Source organism: Salmo trutta, chromosome 28 (assembly GCF_901001165.1).
Source record: "Salmo trutta chromosome 28, fSalTru1.1, whole genome shotgun sequence".
Taxonomy (NCBI): domain Eukaryota; kingdom Metazoa; phylum Chordata; class Actinopteri; order Salmoniformes; family Salmonidae; genus Salmo; species Salmo trutta.
This window is the reverse complement of record NC_042984.1, coordinates 31967899-31984826: the sequence shown is the minus strand read 5'-3', so window position 1 is coordinate 31984826 and position 16928 is coordinate 31967899. Positions and strand designations below refer to the sequence as shown.

The window sequence follows — 16928 nt, the reverse complement described above, 5'->3', positions numbered from 1 at the left end:
TTAATCCATTTTAGAATAAGGCTGTAACGTAACAAAATGTGGAAAAAGTCAAGGGGTCTGAATACTTTCCGAAGGCACTGTATATCTGTAATGAATGCATGGCTGTAAATGTAACTCCATTTCTATGGTAAGTCCTTCTGCACCTGCTCCCTCCTGCTGTGGCTCAGTGTAATGCCAGGGGCGGCGTTGTAGTAGGGTTTGGCCATCCTCAGCTCCCCCAGGCCCGACTGGCCTTGTCTCTCACACGACCTGACCAGCTCCATTGCCGGCTTCACTTTGGGCCTGCTGCCTCCGGGAGTGGCTAAAGTAGGAGAGGGGAATCCATCGAAGAGCAACATTAAAACACACAGAGACGCGCGCACACACACCCACCATTCAACAAAGAGAAAGCAAAAAGACATCACATTCAACAGAACTAAATAACAAAGTACTGTTCCATTCCACTCTATTTCGGTTGAGGCAGATATACACTACAAGCCAAAAGTATGTGGACACATTCTCGTCTAACATCTCATTCCAAAATCATGGGCATTAATATGGAGTTGGTCCTCCTTTGCTGCTATAACAGCCTCCACTCTTCTGGGAAGGCTTTCCACTAGATGTTGGAACATTGCTGCGGGGACTGGCCTCCATTCTGCCACAAGAACATTAGTGAGGTCGGGCAATTGGGCCTAGATTTCAGTCGGCATTCCAATTCATACCAAAGGTGTTCGATGGGGTTGAGGTCAGAGCTCTGTGCAGGCCAGTCAAGTTCTTCCAAACCGATCTTGACAAACTATTTCTGTATGGACCTTGCTTTGTGCACAGGGGCATTGTCATGCTGAAACAGGAAAGAGCCTTCCCCAAACTTTTGCCACAAAGTGAGAAGCACAGAATCGTCTGGAATGTCATGGTATGCTGTAGCGTTAAGATTTCCCTTCACTAGAACTAAGGGGCCTAGCCCGAACCCTGAAAAACAGCCGCAGACCATTATTCCTCCTCCACCAAACTTTACAGTTGGCACCATGCATTTGGGCAGGTAGCATTCTCCTGGCATCCACCAAACCCTTATCGTCCATCAGACTGCCAGACGGTGAAGCGTGATTCCAGAGAACACATTTCCACTGCTCCAGAGTCCAATGGCGGTGAGCTTTACACCACTCCAGCCAACACTTGGTATTGAGCATGGTGATCTTAGGCTTGTGTGCGGCTGCTCAGCCATGGAAACCCATTTCATGAAGCTCCCGACGAACAGTTCTTGTGCTGACGTTTCTTCCAGAGGCAGTTTGGAACTCGGTAGTGAGTGTTGCAACTGAGGACAGACGATTTTTATGCACTTTGCGCTTCAGCACGGTGCCGTTCTGTGAGCTTGTGTGGCTTACCACTTTGAGGCTGAGCCGTTGTTGCTCCTAGACGTTTCCACTTCACAATAACAGCACTTACAGATGACAGGGGCAGCTTAACCAGGGCAGGTCTTCTTGGAAAGATGGCATCCTATGACGGTGCCATGTTGAAAGTCACTGAGCTCTTCAGTACGGGCCATTCTACTGCCAATGTTTGTCTATGGAGATAGCATGGCCGTGTGCTCGATTTTATACACCTGTCAGCAACGGGTGAGGCTGAAATAATCAAATCCACTAATTTGAAGGAGTGTCTAAATACTTTTGTCGGGGGTACCCACATGCTGCCATAACAACGCTAAAGGGGCTGGCTCCTGTCCCCCTCCCTCCTCCGCTGCTGGTGATGAACGTGCTGGACTCAGACACCCTCCTCTTGGCTGGAGTCACCATCTGGGATAAAAAACAGTGTGTGTGTATGTGTGCATTTCATTATAAGACCATACTCAGTTAGAATATCACACAAGCCACCAATGGTATTTACTAACTGGTGTTCTGCGGTCTTTGTCCACTTACAGTAGTACACTGTGCCAAGATTTACATGGCATTAAATACTCCACACCAGCAATTATTTATTGCTAACTCAGATAACGAACTAGTTGCTTCCCAGTGGTTATCAGTCACCTCTAAGGGTCCAGAGGGGCGAGGGTGTAGCAGACAAGGGACACTGTCCCTCTCTCTCTCCACATCACCGTCGGGGGACATCTGACTCTCGGGAACAAGAGCCTGTTTGGATATGACTGTCTGTCAGTCTCACTTCCGAACATTTCCCAGGCAATGAAATCACAGAGGGCAAATACATTGATATTCGTGATGGTTGGAAGACATTTGCTGTGTGTTGGAACACCAATACTGTTTTATATTCAAGGAATAACTCACTCAAAACCTATGATTTACATTGTTAAATAACGCAAATATGCAACAACAAAAAAATCTGCATTTGCCGTTATACGTTAGGAAGCAACACGAAAATGGTTGTGGAAATCTGCAAAGCTCAAGTCGAATACAAAAGCTCACAATTCATTGATCTCTCTAGAAGGCCTGGCTGGCCAGGTCGTTTTTAAACACCTGTAACTGCCATTTCATGCAATCTAGAGCTAAAACAAATACCCCATTAGGGTGTGGTGCTTAGCCAAGTAAAAAAACATACAGCACCAGTGAAAAGTTTGGACACACCTACTTGTTTATTTTTACTATTTTCTACATTGTAGAATAACAGTGAAGACATTAAATTAAAACTATGAAATAACACATATGGAATCATGTAGTAACCAAAAAAGTGTTAAACAAATCAAAATATATTTGATGACAGCTTTGCACACGCTTGGCATTCTCTCAACCAGCTTCACCTGGAATGCTTTTCCAATAGTCTTGAAGGAGTTCCCACATATGCTGAGCACTTGTTGGTTGCTTTTCTTTCACTCTGTGGTCCAACTCATCCAACACCATCTCAATTGGGTTGAGGTCAGGTGATTGTGGAGGCCAGGTCATCTGATGAAGCACTCCATCACTCTCCTTCTTGGTCAAATAGCCCTGACACAGCCTATGTTCGCTGCAGAATGCTGTGGTAGCCATGCTGGTTAAGTGTGCCTTGAATTCTCCTTTAGTAATGGTTTTCTTGCAGCAATTTGACCATGAAGGCCTGATTCACGCAGTCTCCTCTGAACAGTTGGTGTGGAGATGTGTCTGTTACTTGAACTCTGAAGCATTTAACCTCTCTAGGGGAGGTGGGACGAAATCGAACCCACACTATTCAACAGCCAGTGACAAATCAGAGCGCCAAATTTAAAACCACAAAATGTCATAATTCAAAGTTCTCAAAGATAGGACTATTTTACACCATTTTATAGATACACTTCTCCTGAATCGAACCACGTTGTCCGATTTCCAAAAGGCTTTACAGCGAAAGCAAAACATTAGATTATGTTAGGAGAGTACATAGACACAAAAAACCACACAGCCATTTCCAAGCAACTAGCATGCATCACAAATACCCAAAACACAGTTAACCTTTGATGATCTTCATCAGATGACACTCCTAGGACATTATGTTATACAATACATGCATGTTTTGTTCAATCAAGTTCATATTTATATCAAAAACCAGCTTTTTACATTAGCATGTGATGTTCAGAACTAGCAAACCCACCGAAAATTTCCGGTGAATTTACTAAATTACTCACGATAAACGTTGACAAAATACATAGCAATTATTTTAAGAATTATAGATACAGAACTCCTTTATGCAATCGCTATGTCCGATTTTAAAATAGCTTTTCGGCGAAAGCACATTTTGCAATATTCTGAGTACATAGCTCGGCCATCACGGCTAGCTAATTTGACACCCACCAAGTTTGGGACAACCTAAACTCAGAATTACTATTAGAAAAATTGGATTACCTTTGCTGTTCTTCGTCAGAACGCACTCCCAGGACTTCTACTTCAACAACAAATGTTGTTTTGGTTCCAAATAATCCATTGTTATATTCAAATAGCTCCGTTTTGTTCGTGCGTTCAGGTCACTATCCGAAGGGTGACGTGCGAGTGCATTTCGTGACAAAAAAATTCAAAATATTCCATTACCGTACTTCGAAGCATGTCAAACGCTGTTTAAAATCAATTTTTATGCAATTTTTCTCGTAAAATAGCAATAATATTCCAACTGGGAAACGTTGTATTCATTTAAAGGCTGAAAGAAAAAAAATGGAGTAGTCTCGTAGTCTCACTGTCCCCAGGCTGACCACTAACAAATTCTGCTGCTGTTCTTTGCCCAGAGACAGCAGACACCCCATTCCACTTTCTGGCGGCTTTAGAGAACCAATGGAAGCCTTAAAAAATGTCACGTTACAGCACAGATGCTGTATTTTCGATAGAGATGCAACAGAAGGACAACAAATTGTCAGACAGGGCACTTCCTGTATGGAGTCTTCTCAGGTTTTGCCTGCCATATGAGTTCTGTTATACACAGACACCATTCAAACAGTTTTAGAAACTTTAGAGTGTTTTCTATCCAAATCTACTAATTATATGCATATTCTAGTTTCTGGGCAGGAGCAGTAACCAGATTAAATCGGGTACATTTTTTATCCGGCCGTGAAAATACTGCCCCCTATCCCAAAGAAGTTAAGTATTTATTTGGCCTGCAATTTCTGAGGCCGGCAACTCTAATGAACTTATCCTCTGCAGCAGAGGTAACTCTGGGTCTTCCTTTCCTGTGGCGGTCCTCATGAGAGCCAGTTCCATCATAGCGCTTGATGGTTTTTGCGACTGCACTTGAAGAAACGTTCAAAGTTCTTGAAATGATCTGGATTGACTGACCTTAATGTCTTAAAGTAATGATGGACTGTCGTTTCTCTTTGCCTACTTGAGCTGTCCTTGTCATAATATGGACTTGGTCTATTACCAAATAGGGCTATCTTCTGTATACCACCCCTACCTTGTCACTACACAACTGATTGGCTCAAACGCATTAAGGAGGAAAGAAATTCCACAAATTAACTTTTAACAAGTGTGCATTCCAGGTGACTACCTCATGAAGCTGGTTGACAGAATGTCAGGGATGGGAAACTCTCAAATATAAAATATATTTTGATTTCTTTCACACTGTTTTGGTTACTACATGATTCCATATGTGTTATTTCATAGTTTTGATGTCTTCACTATTATTCTACAATGCAGAAAATAGTAAAAATAAAGAAAAACCCTTGAATGAGTAGGCGTGTACAAACGTTTGACTGGTACTATATATATATATATATATATATATATATATATATATATATATATATATATATATATATTTTTTTTTTTTACATAGTGGCGCAGCCAGTCCACAAGGTAGGGCAGCGCCAATCTTAGTCTTTGGGGAGAACCCTGTATGAACTATCATAACAATCTGAGAGCGCAGATTTTTCTGCCTTTCCACTGTAAAATGTCTGTATGATTGCAAGTAGAACAGGGAGTAAACTACACAGGATGCAAATCCTTACCTGGGAGCAGTTGTCATCCATAACAATCTTGACTGAGGTCTTCACGACAGAGGTTCTTCTCTTGCCCACAAACGACTGACAGGAAACAAGGAAACAGGCCTTCGTATCAGTATATCACCCCCAAGATATGCAGTCCATTTGGAAAGTATTCAGAACCCTTGACTTTTTCCACTTTGTGTTACATTACAGCCTTATTCTAAAATTGATTAAATACATGTTTTCCCGCTTCAATCTACACACAACACCCCATAATGACGAAGTCAAAACAGGTTTATTTTTTCACATTTATTAAAAATAAAAAACTGAAATACCTTATTTACATTTGCTATGAGACTCGAAATTGAGCTCAGGTGCATTCTGTTTCCATTGATCATCCTTGAAATGTTTCTACAACTTGATTGGAGTCCACCTGTGGTAAATTGACTAGACATGATTTGGAAAGGCACACAAGGTCCCACAGTTGACAGTGCATGTCAGAGCAAAAACCAAGCCATGAGGTTGAAGGAATTGTCCGTAGAGCTCCGAAACAGGATTGTGTTGAGGCACAGATCTGGGGAAGGGTACCAAAACAACGCTGCAGCATTGAAGGTCCCCAAGAACACAGTGGGCTCCATCATTCTTAAATGGAAGAAGTTTGGAACCACCAAGACTCTTCATAGAGCTGGCCGCCTGGGCAAACTGAGCAATCGGGGGAGATGGGCCTTGGTCAGGGAGGTGACAAAGAACCCGATGGTCACTCTGACAAAGTTCCTCTATGGAGTTCCTCTGTGGAGATGGGAGAGTCTTCCAGAAGGACAACAATCAATTCAGCACTCCACCAGTAAAAGGCACATGACATTCCGCTTGGAGTTTGCTAAAAGGCACCAAAAGACTCTCAGAGAAACAAGATTTTCTGGTCTGATGAAACCAACATTGAACTCTTTGGCCTCAATGCCAAGCACCACGTCTGGAGGAAACCTGGCACCACCCCTACGGTGAATCATGGTGGTGGCAGCATCGAGGGAAAGATTAACTAGTCAGGATCGAGGGAAAGATGAACGGAGCAAAGTACAGAGAGATCCTTGATGAAAACCTGCTCCAGAGCGCTCAGGACCTCAGACTGGAGCGAAGGTTCACCTTCCAATAGGACAAAGGCCCTAAGCACACATCCAAGACAACGCAGGTCTCTCAATGTCCTTGAGTGGCCCAGCCAGAGCCCGGACTTGAACCCGATCAAACATCTCTGGAGACATGAAAATGTGCAGCGACGCTCCCCATCCAACCTGACAGAGCTTGAGAGGATCTGCAGAGAAGAATGGGAGAAACTCCCCAAATACAGGTGTGCCAAGCTTGTAGCGTCATACCCAAGAAGACTCAAGGCTGAAATCGCCGCCAAAGGTGCTTCAACAAAGTAGTGAGTAAAGGGTCTGAATACTTACGTAAATGTGATATTTCTGTTTTCTATTTTTAATAAATTAGCAAAAATGTTTTAAAAAATGTTTTTGCTTTGTTATTATGGGGTATTGTGTGTAGAGTGATGAGGGGGAAAAAAACGAATTAATACATTTTAGAATAAAGCTGTAACATAACAAAATGTGGAAAAAGTCAAGGGGTCTGAATACTTTCCGAATGCACTTTAAGCCTCCAACAGTTAGGCCAAAAAACACATTCATTATCATTATCATGGATTGATTTGTGAAGTCTGCAGGGAAAAAGCTGTAAAAAAAAATGTTTTTACAGTGATATTGATTCTTTGGAACACCGTGAAATTGAATTTTGTTTCACCATTTATTTCAAATGTGATATTAGTTAATGATCCATTTAAGATGGCTACAGATTTTTAAAGTTCACTAATATCACTATAAGGCTGTCACTCAAACTTGGATGTCATTCAGAACTTCTGCTAAAGGACGAAGAGAATACTGATCCAAGACCACGGAACATAGGTGTCAGAGTAGGAGTGCTAATTTATGATCAGTTTTGTCTTGTAGTTCACAAAGAATAAGATTACATGGACAGGCTGATCCTAGACCTGCACTCCTACTGCGAGACATTACATAGGGCACCAGTTCTCAGGCTTGGGGGCCATCTTGTCTCCTGTTAGCAGGGTAGTATTCACTAGAAACCAAATAGAACACAACTTCCCGAACCAGGGAAAGACCTACCTGAACTTGTCCAATAAGAAACTGTCATTTGTGTTGGAAAACGTTCTTCGTTGCAAAATGTTTTCCTACGGTTCGCACTAATGAATACACTGCGGTAGATATAAACGCTACCTACTTTGTTCTTGTTTCCGTAGACGCTCCTAGCTGCCTGCATGATGTCCAGGGAGGAGCTGAAGTGGATGGTGAGGTGGGAGCCCTCCACCCCGCTAACACACAGCGGCTCTGTCAGCTTTAGCTTCAGCACCCTCCTCCTACCCTCCTCTGGACAGAGAGCACATGAAAGTACACAGCAGGGTGTTTTCCCGAACACACACACACACACACACACACAAGGGAGTTTTCAGTACACACCTGGGGATTTTTAGTAATATGAAATGTGCAAAAACTTTTCAGATAGAAATGTATTGAATATAGTTGACACCATTCCCTATTTCTACAAGGCGGACAATCATATCTGTTCTATGCAACACATTCTTTCCACCCTACTAGACGGGCATTAGACGGCTAGCTTTGACTTGTGGGCTGAGAGAAAAGGTGAGTGTATGTCCATATACGTTTGGTTACCTGTGACTATGTAACTGTGGACTTCATTCTCAGGGATGCAGGCTGTGTCCCACTGACCGTCCTGTGGAAAAATTCAAATACAAATGTTTTGCTGACCTGCCAGGGTAACCAGTCCTACTACTGATTCCCCTAATTCTGAATCTATCCTATCCACCTAACACGGACTCCAGACTCTGAGGGAAAGTCAATTCCAAATATAGCATGTAATGCTGCCAATGGTAGAGTGAGGAATTGATGCATATCAAATCTGTGGCTATGGCAACTAGATTTGATCAACATTTAGATTAGGACTCATTTCACTTTGTGCATTAGTGTACGTCAAATAAACCTTGGTGACGGTCAGGATCCAGATTAAGCTTAGCTCGGGACTTTAATCGAGATTCTCCATTGAAAATGATTTAAAATCCAGGACTAGGCTTAATCTAGGTCCGGGAAACCACCCATTAGTGTTCACAGTCATGTCATGTGTCAGCGGTACCTGTGCATCCTCATCGGCGAGAGAGAAGTAGAAGGAGACGCTCTGACTTCCCAGGTTGAAGTCAATCCAGAACTCCTCCAGTTTCTCATCAGCGGGCATCAGCAACTGGGGGCACACATCACAGTTGACTCAATCGGCCAAATTGAACATCTCTTAAGCAACTGAAAAACATCACACTTACGCAAAACATTTGGTTTGCATGTATTAACTGTGTGTGTGTATATGTAGGGACTGACCTCATGTTTGTCCAGAAACACCTCCAGACAAGGGTAGGAGAACACTCTGGGGGCAGAAAAACAACAGGCATATGTTGTGAGATAGCAGTAGAGCCATGTGAGTTTTACAGTGTGATCACTAATCAAATGTGTGTCTATGTACCTTCTCCCATCTCCCTGCATCCCATTCAAAAGGTTTAGAAACTTGCGGCAGTCCTGCAAAAAGACACGTTGCACATTGTCCCATTAAGCATTATAGAATAAAACGTACATAACTGAGGCAAAATTCATACAGCAACATGGACGGAATTGGCAAACACTGGGGCCTGGATTTAAACCATCTATCAGGCAGCGGCAAATTGCTTTGCATTGCTGTCAATCACATTTTTGTTCTTGAATTAAAATTTAAAGTTGCTGTTCAATGAGTATACCAAACATTAGGAACACCTTCCTAATATTGAGTTGCACCCCCCCTTTTGCCCTCAGAACAGCCTCAATTTGTTAGGACATTTTTTTTTATTTTACCTTTATTTAACTAGGCAAGTCAGTTAGGAACAAATACTTATGTTCAATGACGGCCTAGGAACAGTGGGTTAGATGCCTTGTTCAGGGGCAGAACGACAGATTTTTACCTTGTCAGCTCTGGGAGTCGATCTTGCAACCTTTCGGCTACTAGTCCAACGCTCTAACCACTAGGCTACCTGCCGCCCAGGACTCTACAAGGTGTCGAAAGCGTTCCACAGGGATGCTGGTCATGTTGACTCCAATGCTTGCCACAGTTGTGTCAAGTTGGCTGAATGTCCTTTGGGTGGTGGACCATTCTTGATACACACAGGAAACTGGCAAGTGTTCTTAATGTTTTATATACTCAGTGTATATGGTCATTTCAATCATATGGCATTGTCTTTCACTAATTTAGACTAATTCTACCTAGTAACAAGCCTGCGGTTAAACTGCCGAATCACAGCGGCACAATGCAAAGTCAATTCAAGTGCAATCAAACTTGGCACAGATGTCAATTCAACCAGTTGTGTAAATTACCTAAGTAGTACTTGAAAGTATTTTTACTTAAGTCGTTTTTTGAGTATCTGTACTTTACTTTACTGTTCATATTTTTTGACAGCTTTTACATTTACTTCACTACATTCCTAAAGAAAATAATGTATGTTTTACTGCATACATTTTCACTGACACCCAAAAGTACTAGTTACATTTTCAATACTTAGCAGGACATGAAAATGGTCCAATTCACACACTTATCAAGAGAACATCCCTTGTCATCCCTACTGCCTCTGATCTGGCGGACTCACTAAACACAAATGCTTAGTTTGTAAATGATGTCTGAGTGTTGGAGTGTGCCCCTGGCTATCCATAAATTAAAAAATAAAATGGTGTCATCTGATTTGCTTAATATAAATATAAGAAATTTGAAATTATTTACACTTTTACTTTTGATACCTAAGTATATTTTAGCAATTAAATGTACTTTTGATACTTAAGTACATTGAAAACCAAAATACTTTTAGACGTTTACTCAAGTAGTATTTTACTGGGTGACTTTCACTTTTACTTGAGTCATTTTCTACGGGCCACGGTGGCAGTATTGAGAATTTTGAAAAAAATACGTGCCCATTTTTAACTGCCTCCTACACCAACTCAGAAGCTAGGATATGCATATTATTAACACATTCGGATAGAAAACACTCTGAATTTTCTAAAACAGTTTGAATGGTGTCTGTAAGTATAACAAAACTCATATTGCAGGCAAAAACCTGAGAAAAATAGATTTTTTAAAAATGAGAATTTTGTGGCTGTACTATTTAGTGTCATTGTTTATTAGATACCATAGTGAGAAAGGATTCAGTTCGCAACTCCTACGGCTTCCACTAGATGTCAGCGATCTTTATAAAGTTGTTTGAAGCTTCCATGATTAACAGGGAGCAAATTAGAATGCATTGAAGTTGACGTCCGTGGGATGTCGTCACTTCCATTATGGCCTGCACCTGCGCAATCATGAGACACGAGACATTTTAAAAAAACGTTTTTCTAGACACAGGTGAAGTCGGGTTGAAACATTACTGATGTTTCACGTTAAAAATGGCTCTAAAGATTGATGCTAAACAACGTTTGACATGTTTGAACAAACATAAATAGATTATTTTTGTAACTTTTTTAACTTTTTGCCGTGACTTCACACACCCCCCCGTGCTACTTTTTAGTAGCCACCGAAGCGCTAACAACATGGAACAACTTGGAGTTATTTGGACATCAATTATGAACTTTGTCAAAAGAAACCACATTTGTTGTGGACCTGGAATTCCTGGAACTGCCAATGGATGAAGATAATCAAAGGTAATGGATTATTGACAATAGTATTATTGATATTACATGGTTACAAGATGATGCTAAGCTAATTAGGCTAGCTTATTGTTCTTAGCACAGCACCTGGTTTATTGCAACTTGTGATTTCCCAGTAAAGTTATTTTGAAATCTGGCAAGACAGTATCATTTACGAAATGTTAAACTATAATTATTTGAATGACAATATTATAATTTACCAATGTTTTCGAATAGTAATTTTGAAAATTGTAACGTTGTTCACCGGAAGCATTTCAGAGAAGAAAAAAATCAGAATTTCACCGCTACTGTAAAATGCGGTTTTTGGATATAAATATGAACTTGATGGAACAAAAAATGCATGTATTGTATAACATAATGTCCTAGGAGTGTCATCTGATGGAGATTGTCAAAGGTTGGTGCATAATTTTAGCTGGTTTCTGCTTTTGGTGACGCCTGACCTTGAATTGAAAATGGATGTTTGTACTTTTGTGGCTATGTACTGTCCTAACATAATCTAACTTTATGCTTTTGCCGTAAAGCCTCTTTGAAAATCGAAAAATGTGGTTAGATTAAGGAGATGTTTATCTTTTAAATGGTGTAAAATAGTTGATTGTTTGAGAAATTGAAATTATTAGATTTTTGATGTTTTGAATTTCCAGCCTTGCTAGCAATCCCGTCTCAGGGTTCATTGCTAACCCGTGGCCTCAACAGGTTTTAAGGTATCTTTACTTTTTTTTTTACTTTTACTTAAGTATGCCAATTGGGTACTTTTCCCACCATTGAATTCAACATCTATTCCACGTTGGTTCAATGTAATTCAATTGAAATGACGTGGAAACAACGTTGATTCAACCAGTGTGGCCAGGTGGGATGTTGTTTGAATCCCGGCCTGGGTTTTGCTATAATGGCCAGGCTTTACCGTCTCAAACTCAGAGTCCTGAATTTTGCTGAAGGTGCTAGCAACAAACTCCATGGAGAACCAGTCATGAGCCAGCTCCTTCCTCTGGGCACGGGTGGTCATCCTGCACAGGGCTTCCATCAAGGCTATCTGCAAGTCATAATCTACAGAGAAGAGAAAGTGAGAGAAAAGAGGGGGTGGGTGGGGGGGAGGGGGGGTAGAGAAAGTGAGCGAGAAAAAGAGAGAGTGGGCAAGAGAAAGTGTTTGTATATGTGTGTGGCCTCTAATGTAAGCATCCCACTGGGCAAACACTGTTTGAATCAATGTTGTTTCCATGTAATTTCAACAAAATAATTCAATGTGATGACGTTAAATCAGCGTGGAAAACTGATTAGATTTGCAAAAAGAAATCAACGTAAAGGAATTTAGTATTTTTTTTGACCCAACTTTTAAACTAAATGTATTTTTAATTTTTATTTTATTTAACCTTTAACTAGGCAAGTCAGTTAAGAACAAATTCTTATTTACAATGACAGCCTACCCTGGCAAAATCCTCCCCTAACCCGGACGACGCTGGGCCAATTGTGCGCCTCCCTATCACAGCCGGTTGTGATACAGCCCAGGATCGAACCAGGGTCTGTAGTGATGCCTCTGGCACTGCGATGCAGTGCCCTAGAACGCTGCGCCACGCAGTAGCCCAAAATGACATGGCCCAATGACATGGTGAAATGTTTTGCTGATTTCACATTAAATTTACATTGAATTGCTCAACATAGATTATGGTTGAAATCTAACGCATGCCAGAACAGGGCACTGGAGGGGCAATTACCTCCACCCTTTACAATTCGACTGGCCAGGTTGTTCCTGTGGAATGAAGCAGACAAACCAGTCAACCAATCAACCAACAAACCAATCAATAGAATTCAATGGTTAAACGATGTCACGACATGCCTCGCTCATATCAATATCATATTGAATTATTGATATAGGTGCCCACCACTTGCTATCACCAACTGTGGGGTTCTGTTGACACAGGGCATTACAGATGGCCACAGTGAGATGATAAATAGAATACACCCATCATTTGAAGTAAAGAATTGAATGTATCAGGATACAGCCCTCTGCGTCACATACATGACATCTGAGGCCTCTTGAGACGATAAGATCTTCTTCTCCTTCTTGAGCTCCGCTGGGATCTTATCCAGAATGATGTTCAGTTTCCGAATAGCCTATGAAAAATGACATGGACTCAAGTCAATGTACCTGAAAAGCACGTTTTAAATGTCATTCAACAATGATCTTGAAGTATAAAACCATGTCATTGAGCTACACTATCCCGTTCAGAGACTTGGGCAATGAGACCCAAGTTGGTTAATTTGCCTCAATAATGCAAACAATGATATAATCCATTATAGTAGTAACTTATGCAGCTGAACCCATGTAGATCACTTTATAGGACATCAATCACCACCTTCCGGAGACACCTGAAACCCCACCTCTTTAAGGAATACCTGGGATAGGATAAAGTAATCCTTCTAACCCCCCCTTAAAAGATTTAGATGCACTATTGTAAAGTGGTTGTTCCACTGGATATCATAAGGTGAATGCACCAATTTGTAAGTCGCTCTGGATAAGAGCGTCTGCTAAATGACTTAAATGTAATGTAATGTAAATGACATATTCTTTCTACACTTCAGAAATGTATTTTGGTCTCCATTGAAATAACTCTCCCTCACCTCTTTTTGGATCATTATGTGGACTCTTGGGTCTGCAGCCAGCTGGCCAATGAGATGTAGAAAGCATTCAGTGACCTGATATGTTCCTAAAAAAATGATCAGTCATAAATTTAGTTCATTTAATGTATTGGACAAGTTATCAGTTAAACACAGACATGCTTGTGTCCTAGCATGTTTTATGATAAGACAATAGGAGCAAAAAGTTCAGGATAAGTTTTTAAAAAGTGCACACATACCCTCTTGACTTGATTCATGAACAACCTATTGGAAGAAAAACAAAGCTGCAGATAATGGTAGCTAAAGTGCAAAAAAATTGCTAGAAAATAAACTACTTAAGTTGTTTAACTATTTTATAAACAGCAATTGTCTGGTCAAGTACATTTGACTACTTCCACATTCAATACTCACCATTACAGAGTCAAATAAGTCTTCAGCTAGGTTCAGCAAGGTCTCATTCCTCTGTGTGCATGCCTCGATCCACAACAGCTTTGCTTTCTCAAACCACTGCACCATGTGCACACAGACAGATACTCACTCAATCCACCACTCAATATAAATATATTCACATAATGTATAGCTCATACAACAAACATTATCCTATAAGCCTGATATAATATGGTTATAAATGTAGGGTGGCCAGTTTATTAGGTACACCTACCTAGTACCGGGTTAGACCCCCCCCCCCCTGCATCCAAAACAGCCTGAATTCTTCAGGGCGTGGAAATATTGTTCAATTGGTATCAAGGGACCTAACGTGTGCCAGGAAAACATTCCCCACACCTCTACACCACCACCAGCCTGTACCGTTGACACCAGGCAGGATGGGGCCATGGACTCATGCTACTTACACCAAATCCTGACTCTGCCATCAGCATGACTCAACAGCAACCAGGATTAGTCGGACCAGGCTATGTTTTTCCACTCCTCAACTGTGTTGAGGATCGCGTGCCCACTGGAGCTGCTTCTTCTTGTTTTAGCTGACAGGAGGCGAACCCCACTCCTGGTGTGGTCGTCTGCTGAAATAGCCCATCTGTGACAAGGACTGACGAGTTGCTGTTCTGGACAACCACTGTTGTACTGTGCCGTTATTTGCCTGTTTGTGGAATGCCCATTACTTGCACGATTCTTGCCATTCTCCTTCGACCTCTAATCAACAAGCTGTTTTTCGCTCACAGTACTGCTGCTGACTGGATGTTTTTTGTTTGCAGCACCATTCTCAGTAAACCCTAGACACTGTCGTGTGTGAAAAGCCCAGGAGGCTGACTGTTTCTGAGATACTGGAACCAGCACGTCTGGCACCGACGATCATACCACGCTCAAAGTTGCTTAGGTCACTCGTTTTGTCCATTCTAATGTTAAATCGAACAGTAACTGAATGAACAATGCCTATCTGCCTGCGTTATATAGCAAACAACTGCCACGTGACTCAGTGTCTGTAGGAGCAAACTGTTTTCGTGAACGGGGTGGTATACCTAATATACTGGCAACTGGGTGTATAATAGGGTTGAAATACTTATCTTTTTGACAAGACCTTGGAGTACCATCCCAGATAAGCCTTGACCCCCAGGTAAAGCCAGGTTTTTCCCAAATTTGTGCAGGATCGTGAGTCCCAAACAAGCATGCTTGACATTTCTGTGATCTAATTCCTAAACAAGGTAAGAAAATATGAACCACATAAAACACTAAACCAAAACAGGGAGGAATGTGAATAGACTGTCCTTAGCTAGCTACTTGCAAATAAAGTACATTTACTCACAAGTAACAAGTGGGATTACTCCTGGGCAAAAGCATCCAAAGAAACAGAACGAGTGAGTTGAGCAGAAGAATGTAATGTTACAGTCCATCCTTACCCTACTAACAAGTTTGTCCAATTTGGCGAGGAATTGTTTGGAACATTTCCAAGTTGTCCCCTCATCATCTTGCAAGAAGTCACCCAATGCCTGAAAATTGCTGTTCTTAAGCACCTCATCAACCAGCTTCTCCAACTGCAAGAACAGGGTTAGCAGATAAATGTCATAGCTAGCTAGCAGATACCAAGTTTAAGTTAATAGAGCTAACGTTACAATTTTCACATACTAGACATACTTTCAACAGCTTTTTTTACCTGTGGGTCCTGAGGTGGTGCCATCATACATTCACGCACTGTGAAAGATCATTAAATTAAAGTGGATCGTCTTTACATAAGTGTAATTTTTAGCTAAAGCTGGCTAGCTTACAATAAGTGTCATGTTGTGTTGTCACTCAGATATAAGATAGTTAACGTTAGCTAGCGACGTTAGCCACCTAACGTTAACAGTTAACATTACAGTCGTTAGTTAACGTTGACAATTCAGAACATAACGTTAGCGTGTTCATTTTCCTGTACGTTGAACATAACAACATTACACACTTCATTTGGTAAATACACAATGGTGATCGTAAATAGTGTGACTGAATACATTTAGTTTTTGACAAAATAGATGTTATTCTAGCTTGCAAAGTATCAACGTTGCTAGCTACCTGTCAGTTTTCCTCAGTGAAGTTGTGAGTCGAGTGATGGATGCTGGAGCGCGCGAAAATAATGGTAAACCCGCATGCGCACCGTGTGTCTAGTGCGCAGATACTGCACACAAAGTGCGTCTCCTTTCCTTCGAAGTGTACACTCGTTCACTACTTCCCACAAATCTAAAAGCACTGGATTAGTGGAGGCATTGGCTAGCTAAACGGAGTTTCCAACATCACTATACCAGTCAAATCAGTTAAGTATCAAAAGTAAAAGTGTAATTCATTTTAAATTGATTATATTAAGAAAACCAGACGGCCCAATTTTCCTGTCTTTATTTTATTTACGGATAGCCAGGGGCACACTCCAACACTCAGACATAACAAACAAAACATTTGGGTTTAGGGAGTCTGTCAGAGCAGAGGCAGTAACGGGATGCCAAGGGATGTTCTCTTGATAAGTGCGTGAATTGGACCATTTTCCTGTCCTGCTAAGCATTCAAAATGTAACAGGTACTTTTGGATGTCAAGGAAAATGTATGGAGTAAAAATTACATTATTTTCTTTAGGAATGTAGTAAAGTAAAAGTTGTCATAAATATAAATAGTAAAGTACAGATACCTCCAAAAAATCTAATCAAATCAAATTTATTTATATAGCCCTTCGTATATCAGCTGAAATCTCAAAGTGCTGTACAGAAACCCAGC

At 41.1% G+C, this 16928-nt stretch overlaps 1 protein-coding gene across 3 annotated transcripts in view; it reads right to left on the bottom strand.

Moving 5' to 3' along the window:
- Positions 1–16292, bottom strand: part of sycp2 (synaptonemal complex protein 2) — an 80917-nt gene extending 64625 nt beyond the window's left edge. For all 3 annotated transcript variants that reach the window (XR_003870261.1, XM_029719646.1, XM_029719647.1), the window contains exons 1-19: positions 16240–16292; positions 15845–15882; positions 15591–15725; positions 15258–15386; positions 14149–14253; positions 13977–14001; positions 13741–13826; positions 13139–13233; positions 12834–12868; positions 12026–12168; positions 8930–8982; positions 8788–8833; positions 8552–8656; positions 8074–8134; positions 7625–7770; positions 5366–5440; positions 2001–2102; positions 1661–1769; positions 144–301 (exon numbers count right to left, since the gene is read on the bottom strand). Coding sequence is in view for 2 of the 3 variants with exons in the window: in XM_029719646.1 (XP_029575506.1) it covers positions 144–301; positions 1661–1769; positions 2001–2102; positions 5366–5440; positions 7625–7770; positions 8074–8134; positions 8552–8656; positions 8788–8833; positions 8930–8982; positions 12026–12168; positions 12834–12868; positions 13139–13233; positions 13741–13826; positions 13977–14001; positions 14149–14253; positions 15258–15386; positions 15591–15725; positions 15845–15871 (1635 nt within the window). In the remaining variant the exon portion in view is untranslated. The remainder of the gene's footprint in view (positions 1–143; positions 302–1660; positions 1770–2000; positions 2103–5365; positions 5441–7624; positions 7771–8073; positions 8135–8551; positions 8657–8787; positions 8834–8929; positions 8983–12025; positions 12169–12833; positions 12869–13138; positions 13234–13740; positions 13827–13976; positions 14002–14148; positions 14254–15257; positions 15387–15590; positions 15726–15844; positions 15883–16239) is intronic.
- Positions 16293–16928: the final 636 nt, after the last annotated feature.